The sequence below is a fragment of the Phyllosticta citriasiana genome (assembly GCF_038021145.1).
Source record: "Phyllosticta citriasiana strain CBS 120426 chromosome Unknown IWZ02scaffold_17, whole genome shotgun sequence".
NCBI classification, from domain to species: domain Eukaryota; kingdom Fungi; phylum Ascomycota; class Dothideomycetes; order Botryosphaeriales; family Phyllostictaceae; genus Phyllosticta; species Phyllosticta citriasiana.
Window position 1 is genome coordinate 439,104 of NW_027117294.1, and position 20,472 is coordinate 459,575.

A 20,472-nucleotide genomic window follows, 5' to 3' on the forward strand; every position below is an offset into this window, starting at 1 on the left:
GTTGGTTCGGCAGTGGTAGTGGTGGTGGTGGTAGTGATTTCTTCGAGTCGACGACAGAAGAAAAGATTCACGATACGACAGAGAGCAAACGGCGTCCCTTTTTCAAGACCCGGATGGCGGCAGCCGTTCATTTTAAAATTGCGTCGCTGGCGCCCGTCATCCTCTTTCGCGCACCATTAGACAGCGCCAGCCCAGGCAGCAAGCCCGCACGCCCGCAATCAGTGGCGCTCTAGAATCTCGTATCATGCAGTTGGAGAGGGACAAGCGCGGACATGAGGAGAATGGACTTGGGCTGGAGGTGGAAAAGACGAAAAGCCCGATCATGTCTGCGACGCTTTTTTGAGCCACGGCTGGTTCCGGACGTGGGTTGGGAGGAAGAGCTCCCTTGATCGCGGTGCGCTGTGCTGCCCTCCCCCGGTTGCATGTGTAGTGGTGGTTGTGTGGGCAGGCTAGACGCCCGGCACGCGCCACCTTTTTCGACCCTGGGCTGCCGTCCGCTCACTGGGTCTAGCAAAGCTTGTGCCGACCAGCCGTTCGTTCGTCCACGACTGTCCGCTTTCAACCTGTACAGACACACCGCAAAGCCGGCACACGGCACACGGCACCTCTCATTCTCACCAAAATATATCCATTGCCAGCCAAATCAAATTCTCCTTGCCTCCATTAAAATTCTTCCGGCCCCCATCTGATCTCGCCTGTCCTGCTTTTCCGCCATGGGATATATATCACTCAAAAAGCTCCGTGCACTGTCCAATCAAGCAACGACGCTACCGGCCCTGTCGACGCCACACGACCGACTCTGAGTGAGCCACGATTCCTTCTGACGGAATTGCACCTGTGTAGGAGGTCCTGGTAGCCGAGAGCCCGTTCTGTCACGTCACTGCTGGCTCGTTCCAGGGGCAAAAGTACTCCTGGCTTTGACGGCTGCGCTTGTTTTCGACGTTCCACGCGTGTCAATTGAGTTGATGAGCTGGGGTGGATATGTTTGACTTTTTCTTCTTCTTCTTCTTCTTCTTCTTCTCGTGGTGGTGGTGATGGTGGTGGTGGTGACGGTGGTGTCGTTCATCCCTGATTCTGCTCCTGCTTCAGCACCTGATCCTCCACCACAGCGCCGGCGCCCCAGCGCCCAGACACGCAGTCGATCAGTCAGCCAGTCGCTCAGCCAGCAAGTCATACAATTCACCATCCTCAATACCATCCATCTACGCTCACCTCATTCGCCCCGCCCTATCCAATCTCCAAGCAACTTCGCTGGCCATCCGTCCAGTCCAGTCCACTCCACTCCACCACCTCATACCATCTCAACAACGCAGCGACACCATAGTATCAACTCCCTCCTTCGCGGGCTAGACCGCACCTGCAGGTACCGCATGCCAACATGCATGGCCTGACCTGCTCGTAGCGGACCCAAGCGCCCAGCAGCGGAAGCACTAGCGACGATGCCGGCCGGGTGCGTGCGGCGGCGCAACGGCTCAAAAGGGTAGGGTAGGACCGCTGTTCACCAGATCGCCTGTGTATGTATGTATGTATGCATGCATGTATGGATGGTGTTGCGGGTTGTTTGTTTGTTTGTACCTGCAGGCAGTGGGTGGTGCTCGTGTAAGGTAGAGGACCTTTTGCCTATCTAGCGAGACAGTCCTTGATGCACAAGGACAAAAGACCTCTAACAAGCACCTCATTCATAAACAACACACAACTCCACCCTGATCAATTTCCTCCCCCCTCCCCCACTCAACCAGACAAACATTCATCAAGGAAGCGTGTATCTTCGCTTCTCCTACCTATGTACCTACCTCCTCACTCTCAAACGCAGGCTTGCTTGCTTGGATACGGACGGACGGATGTGCTGTAAATAAGCTTAAACACAACCTTCTTTGCCTTCTTATCCTTATTCTTCTCTCCACTTCACATCACACCCATCACATCACACGACCAATCGCCGCCAATCGCTTCAAGTTTGGCATCATCAATTTCTGCACACAGTTGCGCGAGATAACATTTATTTATTCGTTTGGCCCAAGCAGCTTACACGGGGTCTACCTGCTCACCGGCTCACTTGTACAGTACACCGTCCACGCACCGGCAGACAAACCAAGACAGACTCTCACCCACACCGAGACGGGTCTGACTGCGAAAGCGCGGAAAGAAAGAACGAAAAAGAAAAAGAAGCAAAAGTTACGCCATGGCTATGCAAGCATGCACTCTGCATCATCAGGGACAAGGGGTACGACGACAGACGGCAAGAGGGGGTGGGTGATCAAAATCCCAACCCAGAGAACAGAGGAACGGAGCAAAAAGCGCAAGAGAGAAAAGACTGGTGGGTTGGTAGACTGACTGGTGCGGTTTGGATGTGATTACGTGATTACGACTACTCGCTTGCTTTCTCGGAATCGCTGGAACGCTGGAAGAAAAATAAAAGAAAAAAGGGGAGAGCACAAAGGAGATGACAAGAAGTGGAGTGCTAAGAGACGGCGTAGAAAAGAGAAGGGAAGAGAAAGGGTGCCAAAGTACCAAGCGAGCGAGCGGGCACACTCCAACACCAAACAGGTATCCATCGAGCAGGGCATCGACGGAAAAATAAACAAGAGGGAGAAGCCTCCAACTCACAAAGCGCCGCGCCCGGATACTCCAAATGCGCAAGACATGATATCTCATCAATCCAGTCAGGACGCGCCACTACTGCTGCCACCACCGCCCGCACCTCCCCACCCCGCCAGCCCCGTCAGACTGTCCCAGATGGAGCGCCGCTTGCGCAAGTCAGGCGTCGACGAGCGGAGCCGCAGCTGCTGCTGAGGTCCAGTCCCGCTGCCCGTAGGGCTTTCGCGCAGCTGCTGCACGTGCTTGTTGGCAAAGGCCTGGCGCTTGAGCGCGACGTCGCTGGAGCCCGAAGCGGCGCGGGAGAAGCGCGATTGCGACTGCGATTGCGGACTGCCCCTGTATGGTTGGCGCGGGGAGCTCTTGGTCGAGGACGCAGGGGATCGATTCTCCTTGTTTGCCGTCTGCGACTTGGGAGAGATGGACGGGATCAGGCTGACGGGTGAGTGGCGAAGTGTACGTGCAGTTGTTGGAGAAGACACAAAGCCCAGAGGGGATTTGCCGTGGCGGCGACCTTGAGGTTGATTGAGTAGCTGCAAAGGCGATTCGGGCGGTGTCTGGAAATTTGACGGTTCGCCGCGCTTTAGGAGGGAGGGCTTGGATGGGTGTTCGGTTACTTCTACTGCAAGCCATTAGCAGATGAAGCAAACGACGGGGCTCAAGTTGCTGCATCCTCACCACCATTTTCGGTGGCGGGTGCCTGCTCATTCTTGGCCTCCGTTGCTTCTTCACCCGTTGGCGCATCGCGCGCCCCATCAACGTCTGCCGATGGGTTTGCTGCAGCCGATGCCGCGGCGGCTTCAGCCTCTTTGCGGCGAGCTTCTGCTGCCGCTGCTCTCTTCGCTTCCAGTTCAGCGGCCCTCTTGGCCTGCAACTCAAATACCTCCTTGCGGATTCTCTCGTCTTTGGCAATTCGAAGACGCTCCACCTCTTCGACGCCGCCGCTCTTTTTGAGTTTTCCTTCCTCTACAAAGTTGCTGAGTTCTCGCTGGAATTCGCCTCCACGGCGGCTTTCCAACTCCTTTTGCCTAAGCTTCTCAGCACGTTCGATTGCTTCAAGTCTGCTCTCATGGTTTGGCTGCAAAGCTCGCACTTCGTTGAGCATGCCGTCCTTGGCCTTGTGGGGATCGACTGCGGCATCGAGCTGCAGTGCATGCATGCCCTTGCCGCTAGTCGTGCGGCTTCCACCGCTCTGCAGGTTCTGTTGCTTAGTGGCCTGTTCAACTAGACCAAAAGTCTCAGAAAGCTTCTCCAAGTCGTCTTGCAGGTCAAGCGCGAGCTCTTCCTGCATGGTAAGCATTTCCCGGTCTTCCATGACCATCTGCAGCTCTTGCTCCCAAATCTTGGTCCAAATTGGCTTCTCCTTCTTGAGAAAGTCTTGCAACTTCTTGACCTCTGACGTAGCGTTCTGAATGTCTTTGGCAACCGTGTCCAGCTGTCTTGGACGGGGACGGACACCACGCTGGACGACATCCTTGCGCAGATCTTCGACCAAGTCCTGAAGGTCGTCAACGCGGTTGACAATCTTCTCCGAGTCGTCGTTGAGGGTCTTCTTTCCAGCATTGACATAGGCTCTTCCGCTTTCGCCTTCGACGGATGGAATCTCAGCCTTGATGGCGGTCGACTTGACCGATGCCGCCTTGGAACGAATCGTTGTCATGCTTGCCTCGACGTCAGAAACAAAGGATGTATAAGTTTGACGGACCACTGCAAGATCCCGCCGAAGCGATTGGATCTCGTCGAGCTGAGCCGCAGATCCCTTGAGGTTCCCTCCGCTTGGTGGTCCACGCAGAGGAGGCGCTGGCGAGAGCATCGAGGCCCTCGATCCCGCCGATGGAGCTGCAGCCAAGCTGGCAATCTCCTTTGCTGCTTCTTGTTGGCGGTTGGACACCCGTTCAATCACGGATTGCTGGTCGGAAATGGTCGTCTTGATTCCCTCGACGAGCTTGCGAAGATCACCGATGCCGTCGTCAAAGTGACGCTTGACCTCATCCAGCGCTTCGATATTCAGGACAAGGACGCTGCGATCCTTGATATCACCCAAATCTTCCAGCTCGTGCCTGACGCCAGACACGGGATCTTGAAGGTAAATATCGGGCAAATCTGCTCCGTTGTTGTGCGTGTTCCACGCAAACTTTTCGATAAAAGCTAGCTGTAGACGCGCCATTGATAGGTCGTTGTATCCATCGGCAAGCACGAATTTTTTAATCTTGCTCTTGTATTGAAGGAACAGAGTCAGCTCTTTGCCCGGTTGAGGCGACTGCTCCGGGATGAATTCTTGAGATTGCTCCGGAGTGGAGGGCTTCACTCGTCGAGAGGTCGAGCGAGTCGGGGTTATGATGGTTCCACGTCTGAAGAGCGATTTGTCGCGTTCTTCGCTTTGTGAGGTCCCTGATTCATCTTCGCCTGGTCCAGAAACTGTGGCATTGAACGTGGGCGTCCCCTCATCCATGTCGTCGCCCCGGTTTCTCTCTGGCGATTGCGCTCCAGCGCCTTCTTCGCCCTCGCCTGGAGCTGGAACCGTAGAAGACATGGCCGAGCTCTCTTCCGAAATTCTTCGAGCGGCCAAGTTGTTTGCCTTGGCCGAGTCGTCGAATCCTGCTTTTTGTGTCGACTGCTTGCGGCTATGCATGACAGAGCCCCTGTTCCTAACAGCATTCATCGACTCTCGCACATCCTTGCCTCGATTGGGAACAGGCGTCGTCTGGGTAGGAAGCATGGGAATGCCGTTTGCAGCGCCAAGATGTTTTTGAATTTGATATGCCGAAAATCTTCTCGAGGCCCTGCGTTCAAGCTCGCCTCCACGTTGTAGCGCAGCAAGAGCGTCTTGCTGTTTCGGGGGCGGGGGCGGCGGGGGAAAGTCTGCAAGCTGCTGGGGCCGATTGTCTGGTTGGGAGGGCATCTTGTCGTCTGGAGGATAGGGCGCGATGACGGGTATATTTTGAAGGGCGTTGCTGGAAAGCGATGAATCCGTTGTGCTGGTGTCGCGGTTTCGATTACCCCTGGGGACTGGCGGCAGCGAATGATTGCTGGGCGAACCTCTGCCCGCTGGTATGGATGAAGTCCGGGGCCCATATTCAGAGTTGTCCGCCGTGAAATCGGCACTTCCCTGACGTGCCGAGGGCCTGCTTGACTGCCTTTGCGTGGCATCCTCCTCGCCAAGACTAGCATGTCTCGAGCTCGTACCATTGGAACTGCCAGAATCGCGCCCACTCCTCTGGCGCAGGCGCTGTTGTTTCTTCTTCAATCCATGGAGCAGGTTGATTATGATGTCGCGGATGCGAGGGAGGAAGCGATCCAAGCTCGATTGAGATGCCTCCTGGCTTAGAGTTTCTTCTAGAATGGAGCGCAAGAGCTCAGGGACGTTGCCCAGGTCGCTCGTCTCGACCCCGATGGCATTGAAGGCCCTTGTAGCAATGTTGAACTCGTAGCCGAGGCGCACATAGACGTCGGAGACTTCACTTTCGGTGGCAGTCCCGCGCGACCAGAGTGTCAGGGTCTCTAGGAGCTGTTTGGTCGCGACGAGGAGGTGGGTGACGCTCTTTTCAATCTGGGAGAGCTGCTGCTGGGGCTGCAGCAGGGGCAGGGGGTTAGTTGTGAGCGAGTCGAGGCTGATGTCGGAGTCGCTGTGAAGAAAGTCGAGACTCACATTCATCGCGCGGCGCGACGATGATTGTCCAGTGGAGCGGTTCGAAGCAGACGAGGTTCGCGGCCCCGGCTCGTCAGAGTTGTGCGTCATGGCTGAGGTATTGGAGGCGACGGTGGTGCCGGAGCCTGAGCGATGCGATCTCAGTGAGGACGACGAGCTCTGCATGGAAGTGAGGGAGAAAGTTGGTGTGGACAGCGACGAAGGAAAGCCAGGAGCATCTGACACACGGCGCGGGTGAGCAATACAGAGCTGGAGATGCGAAGTAAGTCCAGGTGGTTCAGCCGTCAGGGATCCCGGCCCGTCGCTTACGCCGGGGGGTGATCTTGGCCTCGTGCCAAGTCCGCTCCGGAGAGAGGCTGAGGACGGGAGGGTCCAAGAAATGAGGTCAGCGTGGAAGGGGGGAGGGATTGGAGTGTTGGAGCCCAGGACCAGCCGGGCAGAGGGAGTAGAGGGTGGAAGGGAGGCAGAGTAGGTAGTGCAGTGCATTGATGTCTCGAACTGCTCTCTAGTCGCTCGGGTCTGGCACATGGTCGTCGGCCACGACTTTTGTGTCTTTCCACTCCGCCCGCCCGCCTGGTGGACGGTGGACGGTGGACGGTGGACAGTGGACAGTGGACAGTCTCCGCCCGCGAAGGAGCGAGCAGCCAGGCACACGTTCAGAACACGGCAGACAAAGACTCAGACGGACAACACGCTTGGTTGTTGTTCTCGTCGCGTCGCCGCCAACCCCTCCGGCACGCGCCTCTCTTTTGGCTGCTGTTGTTGTTCTCGTTGTTGTTCACTCGGTGTCTGCAGCTCAGGAAGCTCCACAGTCGACACGCGCAGCAGCATCCAAACAGCACACTGCACTCACTGCACACTTGGGCCACGCATCCATCCGCCCACGTCCTCGTCCTCGTCCTCGCCCTCGCCCACGCCCAACGCACCGTCGCCGCTCACCGACTTACCCCGTCGTCCACTTGCCTCACGTTGGCGTCGTCATTCTCGTGCGCCATCCCCTCTGGCCTTAACCTGTTGTTCTCGCATCCCAGCCAGGGATCTCCGCCTAGCGTAGTTTCACCCGGACGCCAACAACCTACCACCCTCCTACCTGCTACCTACCACCTACCTCACCAACAGCTCAACCTCACCACCGAGCCCTTCTCTACACCACGCCTCTCCCTTCAGCCCATCTCTCCGCCTGCCGTCCCTTGCGCTCACGACCCCGGCTCTTTCCTGGCCTTCACGAGCGACGCCTGCCGTCGCCCTCCCCACCCTCACTTGGCGCTCGACGGCCAGAGCTTCCCGGCCCTTCGCGCCGCTCTCCCTCGTCGTCGTCCTCCCTGCTCGCCTGCCTCCTGCTCCGAGGCACCAATTGAGCTTCTCCCTCGCTTGTAGCATGGCGTCGCTGAATGCCGCGAATGGCAAGACTTCGCCCTCGCTCAGCTCCGGTCCGCACAAAGCTCAGCTAAAGACGACAACCACTGCCAAGGCCATGGACGGCACGCGCAAGCAGTCGGCCAGTCCCATCGACGCTTCGCAGAGGTAAGACCCAATTTGCGTTGCTGCAGCACCCTTTCACCTGCCGATTCTCGTCGTGCCACAATGTCACCTCTCTAGCCTCCCCCGAATCCCCGCCGCGCTTGTGGTTCGATTTGAATCTCCACTTCGCCCGAACTGGCGGTTACACGCATCAAAATGGCGATTGGCTCTGCTCCGCTTCCACCAACGCCTCACTCTCCTTTTGTTATCATCGCGCACCCCGTCACCGCCATGTCCCTTTTCGCTCGCGTCGTCCGACCCGGCTAACCACCTGGCCTCTGCAGAAAAGCTCCCGCTCCCAAAGCCTGGACATCAGGCACGAACCCCATTACTCAAAGATCTTCCAACTCGCCGCTCCCCAACGGTGCCGTCGGCGCCGCAAAAGGTCCCGCTGGCGCAAAAGCCATGGCCACATCCAAAGAGTCCACCCAATCGGACAACAACCAACATGCGCACGACCGCATGGTTTATCTGATCAGCAACTTTATTGTGAGTGCCACGGTTGTGCTGAGCGTGCGCGAAGAACAACGCGGCGCGGGGGGTTGATGTTTGGCGACTCTTCGCACGCCATGTCAACACCTGGCAACACATGCTGACGAGGAACTGCAGGGCTACGAGGCCAATGTGACGCTGAAAAATGGCGAGCGATTCACTGGCATCTTTTCCGCTCCTTCGCTGGAGCAGCAGGAGCACCGATATGTTCTGAAGATGACCAAGAAACTACCTTCCTCGAGCGGCCAGACCAACGGCGCGGCCGAGCCGCATTCTGAATACTGTGGAGCCGGCCCGGAACACAAAATGGCTTTTGACGTCAAGGATGTCGTACTCCTGAATGCCGATGGCGTTTCGACGGACAAGGCACAAGCAAAGCCCCGAAATGGTGAGTCTGGTAGAGGAGCCACTGAAGCGTCAAATGCTGACAGCTTCTTAGGCGCTTCTGCTGGATTCAGGACCGATGCCGACATTTCGGGCAACCTCCAAATGCGCGAACGCGACCTTCAACCGTGGGTTCCATCCGCCGACACGGACGTTGATCTGTCGCTCGACGATAGCGGCACAGGATGGGACCAGTTTGAGGCAAATGAGCGTCTGTTTGGCGCAACCAGCAACTATGACGAAGAGCTTTACACCACAAAGATCAACCGGGATGACCCGACCTACAAGCAAAAGGCTGCGCAAGCCGAGAAGCTCGCCAGGGAGATTGAGTCCGGTGTGGCCATGAATGCCCACGTTGCCGAGGAGCGTGGTGCTCTAGCGCCCGACGACAGCGGTCTCAACGAAGAGGACAAGTACAGCGGTGTCCGCCGAGACTTCCAGCAGCTGTCTTCCGGCCACGCCAACAAGTACACCCCGCCGGCGAGAAGAGCCCCCACGAGCCAACCCACCGTGCCCGGTGCTCCTGTCGACCCAGCCATCATCTCTTCGCAGCTCGCGCGCTCCAATTCGCCCGCGGCAAACCCCTCTCCAGCTCCTGTCGATGATTCCAATGCTCAGCAGACCACGTCCGCTAAGGAAGATGAAAACAAGCCGACCGCGGCTCCTGTTGCTACATCGTCTTCAACCAGCAGGCCAGGGGACAGCACCGCAACTAACGCTGAGTCGACACGAAAGACTCCGTCGCTTCAACAGACTACATCTGATATGGCGGCAGGAAGAAGAACCGGTAAAACTGTCGAAAATGATCTCGTGGATGCTTTCAAGCAGTTTTCGGCCAACGAGAAGATGCGTCTTCAAGAGAGACAGCGGCACGCGGCTCGGCATGACAAGAATGTCAAGCTAAACGATCTCAAAAAGTTTGCCGCAAACTTCAACTACAGCGCGCCAATCCCAGAAGACTTGATTCCTATCCTGGCCAAGGACCCCAGCAAACAGCAAGAGATCAAGCAAAAGTCGCAAAAGGCTGCAGAAGAGCGCAAGTCGGCTCCGACTCCAGAACGCAAGCCTGCTGCACCTGCTGCCGACGTCAAGACACAGCCCAAAGCCCCTGGGGCCCCAGCAGCTTCTCAAGTCGACCGGTTGAATCAACGTGGCAGACCTGCCCCAGGCGCCTTTCCCCAAGCTCCCCGGAGCGACAGAAACTTCCAGAACAATGGTGGTATGCCTTTCCGCAACGGACCTGGTAACCTCAGCCAGCGCCTTGCCATTACCCAGCAGCAGCACCGATCTGGCATGGATTGCCGAATATGCCTCACGCAGTACCCATTAACGACATGAGAGGTCCACCAACCGGGCCTACTGCGCCTTCGAGTGGTTCCCACACACCCACTTCCAGCATTTCAACTCGTTTCAACGTAAAGGCAATGGAATTCCGCCCCAACCCGGCGGCAAACACTTTTACTCCTGGCGGAAACACGAGCAATTCGTCAAGCCCAAGGAAGGAGTCTGTGCCTGCTCGTCCTGAACCTCGTCGGGCACCTACCTCGAGCTTCTTTGGAAATCAAAAGCCTGCTCCGCCGTCAGAGCGTCCATCACTCACCGACATGTTTAACCCTATCAAGCGCCTCAAGAAGGAGGCTCAGAGTGAGAATAAGACAAAGGAATACACCATCAACGGCGGTATCCCTCAGGCGTACCGAACTCCGCCTACATGGGACGTTCCGGAGAAGAATGTTGAAAAGAGTTATGCCGACATGTTTGAGCGCGCGCCTATTACCGTGCAACCAATGTCCGCGCCGCAAGCCATCAATAACGGACCCATCCCACACCAACATCAACTTCCTCCTCATCTACAACAAGGTGGGCATGCCATGGGTCCAGTCCACACGCCCCAACACACACCGCGTCATCCTCCTGTCCAACCTCATCACGGCCCTAGCGGACCGCATTTCGACGGCCATCACATGCAGTTTTCCGCGTCCAACTCGGGCGTGCATCCTTCTCCACGAGCAGGAATGCCGCCATTTGTTGCGTATAACCAAGTCCCCCAACATATGCCTCAATTCTCGCAAGGCATGCCAGCCTTTGGCATGGGCCCCAATGTGCAAGCCGTACCAATTCGTCAGCCCGGCTTCGTTACACAAAGCCCAGCCATGGGTGGTCAAATGATGGTCAATCAGCCGTCCAACGGCGGCCCCCGTCATCTACGGAAACCCACCAGGCATGCAGCCTATGCCACAGATGCCAGGAATGGTGTACTCACCAGCGCCTGGCCAAGCCTTTCCCCATCACGGCGGGCCAATGCCAGGTCCAGCCATGGGCGCGAACGGATTCCCTAGCCCACGTCCTCCCGTTGCGCAAATGATGAGCCACCAAGGCTCGCAGCAGGGTCATCCACCCCAGCAGTTTATGCCCATGCCGAATGGCGCATATCCAGTGTACCATCAGGCACCTCAGGGATCAAGTGAGAGAACAACACACAGCAACCAAAAGTTGCTACTGACCAGCATTTCAGTGACGCCAATGAGAGGCCCTTACCCGCAGCCGCACCAAGCGCACTACGGCTCCAGCCCTCATCAACACCACCATTTTCCTCAGCAGCACAGGGGAACGCCCAGCGGAAGCTACAGCCAACCCATGATGCCCGCCCATTCCATGCCCCCGCAAATGCCTCCAGCTGGGCCCGGCCAGCACGTCGCCGATGGCGGGGAAAAGGTTGAGTGACGCCTCCGCGTCCGACCGTGGTCTGCGGTAGCTACTCGCCAGATGTGCCCGAGAACCGGTTCTTGCTCGTCTTGACAAACTGATTGGGCAATCGACTGCTTGCTCAGTTGCTTGGATTCTCCGCGTCGGACGCCGCCGATAAGGCAGCACGAAGGCGGCATTCAGACCCAGCGAGGAGCTTGAGCAGAAAGCTGCGTTCGTCTGGCACTATCTAACAGAGGTGGGTCTTGGAGGAAGACTGGTTTGAAATGGTTGCTCGAGCGCCTCGTCCCGCGCACGCGACATGCGCCACCTCACAGACTGGTTCATGTGGAGACGTATGTTGAAGATGGAGGGGGATGGTCGGGAGGGGACAATCCTTGAGAGGCAAATTGAGTAGGATTCGATGTGAGGAGGGATGGATTTGATAGTCTAGCCAGCGGAATGCCAGACTCAGGTCTTGTCGAATGATGCAAACGTGACTTCTTGGTAAATGTCGAGTGCCATGATCTAGCTGTGATGCAAGTTCTGCGCCACATGGTGTTGAGGGCGCATGCCTCGGAATCTAGATGCGGACTGCCGACAGGGCCGGTTCGTCCGAAAAATGTCCATCTCCACAACACCATCAACCGACCCGGAAGCAAGACTACGAGTCGCCGACGCTCCTCGAGTGGCTGACGTCCAATCGGTGGTTCCACAACTCTACAAGATGCTCAGATGATGTCCGGTCCTTTCTCCTTCCCTCTGCTGCTCCGGAGGAGCCCACGCTCCTCGGTCTGGACATGCAGACCGAGCGTTCAAGCGCAGCAGCAACCATTCCGGAAACCTTTGCAGCCAAGGAACAACTATGCAACCCAGTCAAATGCTCGAAGAGCAGCACCAAAAGGCAAGCCGAGGCGGGTATAGTCTTTGCGGCGGCGACCGTAGGAGGACTGGCAACAGCGGTGGCGGTCAGCGATGACGCGAAGCATGCCTATACTGCCATTCGGAGAACGGGAAGAGTAGTCGGCACTCTCTTCGTATGCATCAATGAGTTGGTCTTTATTTCCACCCTTCGCATTCTCAACTAACAGGCTGCAGCTACCGAGTCACGCTCAAACACGACGACAACGACCCAAACTACCCCGACCTACTCAAGGCCTGTCACAAACGTTGCGCGGAGAGAACAATGGACACACTCGAAAAGAATGGATCCATATTTATCAAACTGGGGCAACATCTGAGCAGCATGAATTACCTCTTGCCGAGCGAATGGTGCGATACTTTTATTCCGCTCCAAGACAAATGTCCCATTTCGTCGTTCGAGTCAATCGAGGCCATGGTCAGGAAAGACTCGGGAAAAGAGCTCATGGACTACTTTTCGCAATTTGAGTCCATGCCAATCGGCGCAGCATCTTTGGCTCAGGTACATTTGGCAACAATCAAGGAAACTGGGCAAAAAGTGGCCGTCAAGGTGCAGCATCCCACGCTGGACGAATGGGCGCCGCTCGACCTGGCCCTGACACGATTCACGTTTGCCACGCTCAAACGCTTCTTTCCGGAGTACGACCTCACCTGGCTTGCTTCGGAAATGGACATTTCGTTGCCGCAGGAGCTCGATTTTCGCCGGGAGGCCGAGAACGCCATGCGCGCCAAGAGATACTTTGCCAACGTCAAGGATGCTCCGCTGGTGATACCAGATGTCTTGTGGCAGAGCGTCGCTTCTTGGTCATGGAGTATGTGACGGGACACCGGCCAGACGATTTTGGAATACCTGGATCCCACGGCATCGACCGTGACGAAGTCTCGGCCGCGTTGGCGCGCATCTTCAACGAAATGATTTTTGGCACCAATGCACCTTTGCACTGCGATCCTCACGGTGGCAACCTTGCAATCCGACACAACCCGTCGAGGCGAGGCAAGCGCAACTTTGATCATTTTGTACGATCATGGACTCTACAGAGACATTCCCTTGACGCTGCGCCGTTCGTATGCAAAGCTTTGGTTGGCAGCTGACGCCGACGAGCCACGCATGCGCAAGTATGCAAAGGAGGTTGCCGCATTTCAGACGAGTACTTTCCCCTATTTGCCAGTGCCAACACGGCAAGATTACACGCAGTCAGGGAAGGTCTCACAAGCCGCGGAATGAGGAAGAAAAGGAGGCCATTTCCGAGGCACTCGGAGAGGGCATGTTGCAACAGTTGGTAGACCTGCTGGGCAAGTGCCTCGAGTGATTTTGCTCATTTGAAGACCAACGACCTAAGTGAGTACATACATGCCGGCGCTAAAATCGACCACGAACTAACACAATTCCAGCCCGGTCACTCGACGAGAATCTTCACACTCGGCAAGGCCCCGTCCGACGTTTTTGATCCTGGCGCGTTACGCCTCGCGCACGGTCTTTGAGGAGCAGATGAGTCGCTAGGAGGCAGCATGCTGAAACTGGGCAACATTATCCAGTTTCTGCGCGCTTGGACGTCGTATGTGCGGGTAGACGTCAAGCTGACGCTTTACGAATACATTTGGCGCTGCGACGGGTGTTCGGGATGCGCCCAATTATGTAAGCTGGGTAAGCGCTTTGTTTCTCGTCGAAGCTTCGAGTGTACATAGAGTCCCAAAGAGCGTGGGAGAGGATTTCTTCGTTGATAAACGTCGACGACGACGACGACGACCATAGATGTATCACAGCAATGATTGTGGGGCAGGTAGCAATTGAATTGATTCGGCCGAAACTGAGGTTCCCGTCTGCCATGTTGAATTGCCTACCTGCCTACCGATGGAGTCAAGGATGATCCGATGCGGTATGAGTCGCCGGCGTGTCTATTTAAGGGGAGATGCCACACGCAAGCTGGCGGCAGAGCGAGCGTGGTGGTGGGCGCAGGCGTGGAGTCGGCGAATGGCATGACGGGATAGGGGATTTGAAGCCTCAGTGTCGACACGACACGGCAGGCGAAGTGCAGATGGGACAATGTGGCAGGGCAGGGCAGCACATGCGTGATGTCGAATGCCTGTGGCTGTACAGTACATGTTGATGTAGACAGGACAGACAGGACCTATGCTGATTGTGGATTACATCATTCACATTGGTCCGCCGTCGACCTGGCTATGTGTGCTGTTGATGACGGTTTTTTGAAGAAGCCAAACGCCGGAAACGCTGCCTGCGACAGCGCCGTGATGGCCATGAAACTGCTGTTGCACTAGACTGCATTGCCCCCAAGTCTACATCCATCTCCATCGCCATCACGACTCCATCTGTCTATCTAGGTACGTGTCTGTCTTCTGGATTCGATCGGATTAGGGATTACGGATCCCTGTCGGCCCGCCGCTTTGCCCAAACCGCGCGCCGCCGCCGCCGCCGCCGCCGCCGCCGCCCAGATCTCGTCGACGACACTCGATAGAATTGGCGAACTTGCTCCACCACTCCCTCTCCACAACGCCCTGCCACTGACCCTGGCCACGCAACCTCGAGACGTACCTCGTCCCCAACACGCCTGCTTTCTTGTCCACTCTGTCAGCCTGCGGGCCGACGCCTGGCCCTTCCGTCGCCCTCGAAAGCTGCACAGCCCCCGGCTATCCTTGACGGCCATCCTGCGCTTCCACGCGCTGACATTGCAATCGCGCGCGCTCCGCTGCCAGCTCCCTGACTCCATACCCGCCGCATCGCTTCGACCGAGCCTTATAACGCTTGCCAGAGCTCGACCGACTGCACGAGGTCCGCCATGGAGCAGCCCGCCCAGCCCAACCTGCGCGTCACCAGTAAGTGCAGCTCGGGCCAAATCGCCAAAGCTTCCCCGCAGCCTTGATACTGACACACTGCCACAGTCATTGGCCGCGATGGCCTGTAACAAACGCGAATGTCTTTCGTATGCGCCCTTGCCTTCCGGGTTCCCACCTCTGGGACGTGTCGGCTGGTTAGATCGCTCGTGTGGGATTCTCCCGAGCCCTTTGCTGTTGCCGACGTTAAACGGAGAGCAGACGTGGACGACGAGCGTCATCAAAAAGACGCTGAACCCCTACTGCGGAATGAGAGCTGTGACATGTATGGCGCTGGCTGCCGTCACGCCATCCAGTTGTGGGATTTGACACAATGGCCAGACAGGAGAGCCACCGAGTCTCGATCCTTGCCGTTCAAATATTGCCGATCAAAAGAAGTTTAAGAAGAAGGACCAGGGTTTCCTGGGCGTCATCAATGTCCGCATTCGGCTCCGCTATAGACCTGGAGGCCGGGGGCGATGGTGCGTTGCCCTGCGATTCCACTGCCGCTTAGGGTTGTACCCGCTGACTTTCGCCTAGAAATGTTGACCCGCGACCTCAAAAAGTCCAACGACAACATGATTGTGCATGGCAAACTCATTCTCAATCTGTCCACTAACCTCAGCCAGCCCATCAGCTCGCAGTCCAACAATGGCCCCCGCCCTTCGTCCGTCTCTGCACATTCTTCGGTCAACGGCCTGCCTGCCCCGAACCCCGCACCATCTGCCAGCTCTGGGCCGTCTCAGAGTCTACACCCAGACATGTATCCCGGAAACGCTGCACGCCCGTCTGGGACGTCGGCTCCGCGCCCGAACCAGCCCACGCCGACAGGCCCCACGACCACGGCTCCCAGCAACCACCGCAATGCTGGATTCAGCCCCTTTGAAGACGCACAAGGTCGCCTGCCGGCGGGCTGGGAGCGTAGGGAGGATCACCTTGGACGGACATATTACGTCGATCACAATACTCGTCAGACGACCTGGATGAGGCCAGTGGCCAACACCAACGAACAAGCTCAGAGGACCGCAGCCATGGCGGAGCAAACGCAGCAGGAACGCACAAGGCATCAGGCGCGGATGCTGCCAGAGGACCGCACCGGAGCCAATTCTCCAACTCTTTCTGAGCGCCAGTCCCAATCTGGATCGCCTACAGCGAGTGCCGTGTCGATGATGGCCACTGGAGCAACCACCGCCGGGACAGGAGAACTGCCGTCTGGATGGGAGCAGAGACATACTCCGGAAGGCCGGCCGTATTTTGTGGACCACAACACCCGGACTACCACATGGGTGGATCCCCGCCGCCAGCAATACATTAGGATGTATGGACAGAATGCCGCCAACGGAACCATTCAACAGCAGCCTGTCTCGCAGCTCGGCCCCTTGCCTAGTGGGTGGGAAATGCGGTTGACCAACACTGCGCGCGTCTACTTTGTTGACCACAACACCAAGACGACGACATGGGATGACCCGAGATTACCGTCGTCTTTGGACCAAAACGTGCCGCAGTATAAGCGCGATTTCAGGAGGAAACTCATCTACTTCCGGTCACAACCCGCACTGAGAATTGTGTCGGGACAATGCCATGTCAAGGTCCGGCGAACGCACATTTTCGAGGACTCGTACCACGAAATCATGCGGCAGTCGGCGGGTGACTTGAAGAAGCGCTTGATGATCAAGTTTGACGGCGAAGATGGTCTGGATTACGGTGGTCTCTCGAGGCAAGTTTTTTCTGTGTGCTGGGAAGTAATTGCTAACACAGTGCAGAGAATTCTTCTTCCTGCTGTCGCACGAAATGTTCAACCCATTTTACTGCTTGTTCGAATACTCTGCCCACGACAACTACACTCTCCAGATCAACCCGCACTCCGGCATCAACCCCGAGCATCTCAACTACTTCAAGTTCATTGGCCGCGTCGTTGGTCTTGCCATCTTCCACCGCCGCTTCTTGGATGCGTTCTTCATCAGCGCCTTTTATAAGATGATTTTGAAGAAGAGGATTACGCTGCAGGACATGGAAGGTGTCGATGCCGACTTTCACCGCAACCTGCAATGGATGATGTAAGTTTGATGGCTGCGATGGCTTGATGGTTCTGCTGACGTCATGCTAGGGATAACGACATTGACGGCGTGCTCGAATTGACGTTTTCGACTGACGATGAGCGATTTGGCGAGACGGTGACGATTGACCTCAAGGAGAACGGCTCGAATATCGAAGTGACCAACGAGAACAAGAGGGAATACGTAGAGTACGTTGAATTCTTGTCACGACAGACCAATTGCTAATAAGGCGGCAGACTCATCACGGAATGGCGCATCCAAAAGCGTGTTGAAGAGCAATTCCAAGCCTTCATCACGGGCTTCCACGAGCTGATCCCGGCGGACCTGATCACCGTATTCGATGAGCGCGAGCTGGAGCTCCTCATTGGCGGTATCGCCGACATCGACGTCGAGGACTGGAAGAAGCACACGGACTACCGCGGCTACACCGAGTCGGACGAGGTGATTCAAAACTTTTGGAAGTGCATCCGGTCGTGGGACGCGGAGCAAAAGTCGCGCCTGCTCCAGTTCGCCACGGGCACCAGCCGCATCCCGGTCAACGGGTTCAAGGACTTGCAGGGCTCGGATGGCCCCAGACGGTTTACGATTGAGAAGGCGGGGGAGATGACGCAGTTGCCCAAGAGTCATACCTGGTATGTGGTTTTTCCCTTTGCCATCTTTTTTTTTTTTTTTTTTTTCTTAGGTGAGAGCGGTTGCTGACGTGATGTCTCAACAGTTTCAATCGCCTCGACTTGCCGCCGTACAAGACGTACGACCAGCTGAGCAGCAAGCTGTTGATTGCCGTCGAGGAGACGGTTGGGTTCGGGCAGGAATAGAGTCTTTTGTTTCTTTCTTTGTTTGGTTCCTGTCGTGTCTCTCTCCCCTCTCTGTTGTTGTCAGTTATGATTTGGCAGACAGACGGACAGACGAATGGACGGACAGATGGACAATCCGGGACCAGACTATTATTACAAATTTGTTGTTTTGCGCCTTTTTCTATTTTTTGTTTTCATTTCTCCGTTCCTTTTTCCCTATTTCCGTTCCTTTTCTTTTTTTTTTTTTTTTCAATTCGATACCATAACGGTCGGTTGGTCAGTCAGTTAGTTGTGTGGATGGATGGGTGCGTCTGGGAGAGAAAGTAGTGCAGTGGTGTAGTGTCGGAGGAAGCAGTGAAGCGAGGAAATAGGGATGGCTGGGCGGGTAGGCAGATGGACGTACGGCAGAGTACCATTCAAAAAACAAACGGCACAGATGAAACAGGCAGGCAGGCAGGCAGGCAGATTAGTGTACGGATGACACAGTTTGGCGTTTTTTTTTTTTTTTTTTCTTTCTTTTTTTTTAAAAAATCTTTGAAGTACTGCTGTTGTTGACGTCGAATGTCGCCGTTGTTGATGTTCACGTGTGAATGGATGGACGCATGGATGGATGGATTGACGGACGCGCAGAAGAAAAAGAAGGAAAGAAGGAAAGAAGGAAAGAAAGACGATGAATGGCAAGGACGGAAATCTTTTCTCCTCTCTCCTCTCTCCTCTGATTAAATGGATGGATGGATGGATGGATGGATGGTTGGTTGGTTGGTTGTATGGGTCTTTGTTTTGCGACTTTATTCGACTTTATTCGTTTGTTGTTCTTTTCTTTTTTTTTTTTTCTCTCTTTTTTTTCTGATGGTTTGACGGTTTAGGTCTGTTCATTCTTGGTTCGAGTTGTGTTTGTTGGGGTTATACATTATTACCGGTACCTTACTACTACTATTGCTGCTGCTGCTGCTGCTGCTGCTGCTATTAACACTATAACTAATGGTGTTAAGAGTGGATGGTGAGGTTGAGGTTGAGAGTGCTGGTGGTGCTGATTTTACTATGTACGCTGCTTGGCTACTGTAGGCAGGGAGGGGGCATCGCTCTACCTAACTAGGTGCGTAGATTACTTGCTTGCCCGCTCTACTGCAGTTAGGCAGTCAGTTAGTTTTTCCGGCCCTAGCTACCTTATCCACTTATGTATGTATGTATGTATGTATGTATGTATGTATGTATGTATGTCTACAGCCTACTGCCTGCATGCGCGTAAGCTTTTGCGTTGGTGTGGGGGGACACGCTAGCTAAGATAATCATCTCATCTTGTGCGGTTATGCGGCGAGAGTCATGATGGTGGATAGGAGACGAGAGGAGATGTGGTGTGGTGTTCATATTTAGCGTGCTATGACGCAAATGCCTAGGACCGCGGATGTGCTCAGGCGTTAGGTGTCAGTTAGTTAGTCAGTGTGAACCTAGGAAGTGGGCCTCGTTCGCTCGCGTGGAGTACGGCAAGGGGGGCGGGACCTTTTTCTTCTCTGGTGTGAGAGCAAGCCGAGATAACAGTGCATACATATGGAGTGATGTGAGGGGTGGCTTCCACGTGCCTGCGTGGTTTCAAACGGATCTCGGCAGTTTTATCAGTTGTGGCTGCGGCGGGCTAGATGGAGAATGGATTGGCGCCCATGATTTTTCCAACTTCAAAAGCTGCGGAATGGTGTCGTCCGTGTAAGCTGATCAGGGTGACGTTGTTTAGTTAGTGACTGCTTGGGAGATGCTCGAGCGTGCATGCTGAAGCTCCTTAATTCATGGATGTTAGCAGCGGGTGGTGACGTCAGGGGTACAGACGCCTAGACACCAGTTCAATCTCCATTCGTCTTGATGTTTGGAACCGACCGAGGGCGCCAGAGCTGATCCAGCAAAGCGTGCGTTTGTCGCGCCTGGGTGGCTGCCTCAGGTCTTGTCAACGTCGAGACAGACAGACAGACAGACAACAGACCACTGCAAGGCCGCGGACATCTTTCCACGGCCAACCTTGTCAGACCCTGCACATCAACGACAACGACGACGACGTCGGTGCTCCGACGCTTGGCCTTGGTTGAATTTTTCTCTCAAGTTCTGGCCCGCAGCGCGATTTGCCGTGGCCCCAATTTGCGAACATGACCCGAGCTACATCCTCTCCGACGGGACCGCGGCGCGTCTTGTTCCTTTGGAGACTGCGGTTGACCGGTTTTGCCAGCGACGCGCTCCACGGCAGCGCGCCGGCGGTGAAGCGGTCGGCACGCTGCGACAGAGGTTGACTGGTGGTGGTAACAGGAAGCGGGCGATACGTGATGGTGGCGACGGGCGGCAACTTCTTGCACCACCGGCCGAACTCGGTGTAGACTCTAGACTCTCGAGTCCTGGGAAGATTCGACATGATCGACTCTTGCTCGGACAAGGAACCAGGTGTGCGGGAATGGCATCGATGCGCGAGCCTGGCAATGGGTTCCCGGGCACGGGAGAGCAATGGCTAAAGTGTCGAGAAGCGGGGAGAAGTCGAGAAGTCGACTTTATTCACACATTGCTTCTG

At 55.8% G+C, this 20,472-nt stretch overlaps 4 protein-coding genes across 4 annotated transcripts; 3 read left to right on the top strand and 1 right to left on the bottom strand.

Moving 5' to 3' along the window:
* Positions 1–3,253: 3,253 nt before the first annotated feature.
* Positions 3,254–6,250, bottom strand: IWZ02DRAFT_385886 (actin-interacting protein; the record flags this gene model as incomplete). Its single annotated transcript, XM_066765434.1, has 1 exon — positions 3,254–6,250. One exon carries the CDS (start codon positions 6,248–6,250, stop codon positions 3,254–3,256), a length of 2,997 nt encoding a protein of 998 aa, XP_066618538.1.
* Positions 6,251–7,622: 1,372 nt separating this feature from the next.
* Positions 7,623–11,365, top strand: IWZ02DRAFT_494466 (PAB1 binding protein-like protein; the record flags this gene model as incomplete). Its single annotated transcript, XM_066770021.1, has 7 exons — positions 7,623–7,768; positions 8,050–8,254; positions 8,375–8,645; positions 8,697–9,960; positions 10,038–10,840; positions 10,890–11,105; positions 11,157–11,365. The coding sequence occupies 7 exons, from the start codon at positions 7,623–7,625 to the stop codon at positions 11,363–11,365; spliced, it is 3,114 nt and encodes a 1,037-aa protein (XP_066618539.1).
* Positions 11,366–11,962: 597 nt separating this feature from the next.
* On the top strand, positions 11,963–14,369 carry IWZ02DRAFT_463433 (ABC1 family-domain-containing protein). Its single transcript, XM_066768354.1, has 10 exons — positions 11,963–12,201; positions 12,231–12,377; positions 12,425–13,040; positions 13,061–13,230; positions 13,286–13,451; positions 13,474–13,527; positions 13,574–13,586; positions 13,640–13,687; positions 13,737–13,860; positions 13,918–14,369. The coding sequence occupies exons 1-10, from the start codon at positions 12,062–12,064 to the stop codon at positions 13,931–13,933; spliced, it is 1,494 nt and encodes a 497-aa protein (XP_066618540.1). The 5' UTR covers positions 11,963–12,061; the 3' UTR covers positions 13,934–14,369.
* Positions 14,370–14,722: 353 nt separating this feature from the next.
* Positions 14,723–18,442, top strand: IWZ02DRAFT_463438 (uncharacterized protein). Its single transcript, XM_066768355.1, is given in 11 exon segments — positions 14,723–15,079; positions 15,146–15,164; positions 15,265–15,362; positions 15,419–15,474; positions 15,494–15,514; positions 15,546–15,558; positions 15,617–16,793; positions 16,840–17,133; positions 17,184–17,321; positions 17,370–17,765; positions 17,849–18,442. The coding sequence occupies 11 exon segments, from the start codon at positions 15,043–15,045 to the stop codon at positions 17,946–17,948; spliced, it is 2,349 nt and encodes a 782-aa protein (XP_066618541.1). The 5' UTR covers positions 14,723–15,042; the 3' UTR covers positions 17,949–18,442.
* Positions 18,443–20,472: the final 2,030 nt, after the last annotated feature.

Coding starts and splice junctions, on each gene's coding strand:
- IWZ02DRAFT_463438 (XM_066768355.1), top strand. CDS start 15,043: ATGGAGCAGCCCGCCCAGCCCAACCTGCGCGTCACCA. Junction 17,134..17,183: donor CGCAACCTGCAATGGATGAT/GTAAGTTTGATG, acceptor ACGTCATGCTAG/GGATAACGACATTGACGGCG. Junction 17,322..17,369: donor AACAAGAGGGAATACGTAGA/GTACGTTGAATT, acceptor ATAAGGCGGCAG/ACTCATCACGGAATGGCGCA.
- IWZ02DRAFT_463433 (XM_066768354.1), top strand. CDS start 12,062: ATGATGTCCGGTCCTTTCTCCTTCCCTCTGCTGCTCCGGAGGAGCCCA. Junction 12,202..12,230: donor AGGAACAACTATGCAACCCA/GTCAAATGCTCG, acceptor CAGCACCAAAAG/GCAAGCCGAGGCGGGTATAG. Junction 13,231..13,285: donor CTTGCAATCCGACACAACCC/GTCGAGGCGAGG, acceptor TGGACTCTACAG/AGACATTCCCTTGACGCTGC.